The sequence below is a fragment of the Capsicum annuum genome, unplaced genomic scaffold (assembly GCF_002878395.1).
Source record: "Capsicum annuum cultivar UCD-10X-F1 unplaced genomic scaffold, UCD10Xv1.1 ctg64321, whole genome shotgun sequence".
NCBI lineage: Eukaryota > Viridiplantae > Streptophyta > Magnoliopsida > Solanales > Solanaceae > Capsicum > Capsicum annuum.
The window spans coordinates 1-1,085 of NW_025873459.1; the positions used below are offsets into that span (position 1 = coordinate 1).

At 32.3% G+C, this 1,085-nt stretch overlaps 1 protein-coding gene across 1 annotated transcript in view; it reads left to right on the plus strand.

Moving 5' to 3' along the window:
• Positions 1-333: 333 nt before the first annotated feature.
• The window catches only part of LOC124893723 (beta-galactosidase 9-like), a gene marked incomplete at its 3' end in the record, with an annotated part of 28,352 nt that continues 27,600 nt past the window's right edge, over positions 334-1,085 (plus strand). Inside the window, exons 1-3 of the mRNA XM_047404609.1 lie at positions 334-451; positions 551-633; positions 904-999. Of these exons, the coding sequence (XP_047260565.1) occupies positions 334-451; positions 551-633; positions 904-999 (297 nt within the window). The remainder of the gene's footprint in view (positions 452-550; positions 634-903; positions 1,000-1,085) is intronic.

Here is a 1,085-nt window from a genome sequence, read left to right on the forward strand (position 1 = left end):
GGCTAAAAGTGAAGGGGGAGTATATATTAGATGTTTATTCTTAATATCTTGTGGTCTTCAACATAGTATCTAATTCACTACCTTCGCACTATTTCTGAGGTTAACAATGGAGCTTTCAGTTGTGCTAATTGTAGTCCATGTAATTCGTAAAAACATGTTCATTTCATTGTTCAATGACTGAATTTTGTTAAAAAAATATTTCCCTGTTAATTTACTGATGTTTGATCGCGCATAAAATATAAGAAAAGACAGAATTTTGATGCATAAGTTCACTTTTATCAGTCATATTTCGCTCTAGAGTCAAACTGTATGAACTTTGATTAATATTTTAAGATGTATTTTTTCATCGGATTAATATACAAAGGAAAAACCTTTGGCGGGAGTATATTGTATCAGAGTGACAAATTAGAATTCCACGGAATTGGGAAAAAGATCAAGCAAAGGCCAAAGGGTATCTGTTATGTGGATTGTTCTGGATTAATGGTGAATTAAGTAGGAAAAAAAAAGATAAAGAACATATTTTTAATCACAATATTTTGCTGTGAAGCAGTTTCAAGGGAAACATTAGTTTTGCAATGTCTTGATTCAGAAAACTGTTTCTTTTCGATCAGTGAAATTACATCTGAATTTCAGGTCCTTAAATCATTTTAAAATCTCGATGACCATCAAATAAAAATATGATCTTGTTATAGTTACTGCATTTGTTGGAACAGTTCTTTCATGTAATTTAAAAAACTTAACCCTCAGTTTGATGTTCCATAAACGTTTGAAATGAGAATATGAATGTCGATGTTATATATGTTACCCGAACTTATCTATCTTTTTTTGTGCATGGTCTATTGAAGAACATAGGGTATGAACTATCTGAGTTTATATAAGCCTTGTACATGTTACATGTTCCAGATGTGGCCTAAATTAATAGCCAGGAGCAAAGAAGGCGGTGCAGATGTCATTGAGACGTATACATTTTGGAATGGTCAGGAGCCAACGAGAGGACAGGTATTCGTTTCCTGAAACCTGCATTTTAGTGTTAGTCGCACTGTATGTAATACAATCTATATTCTTGTAGAGTCTATATTATTAAA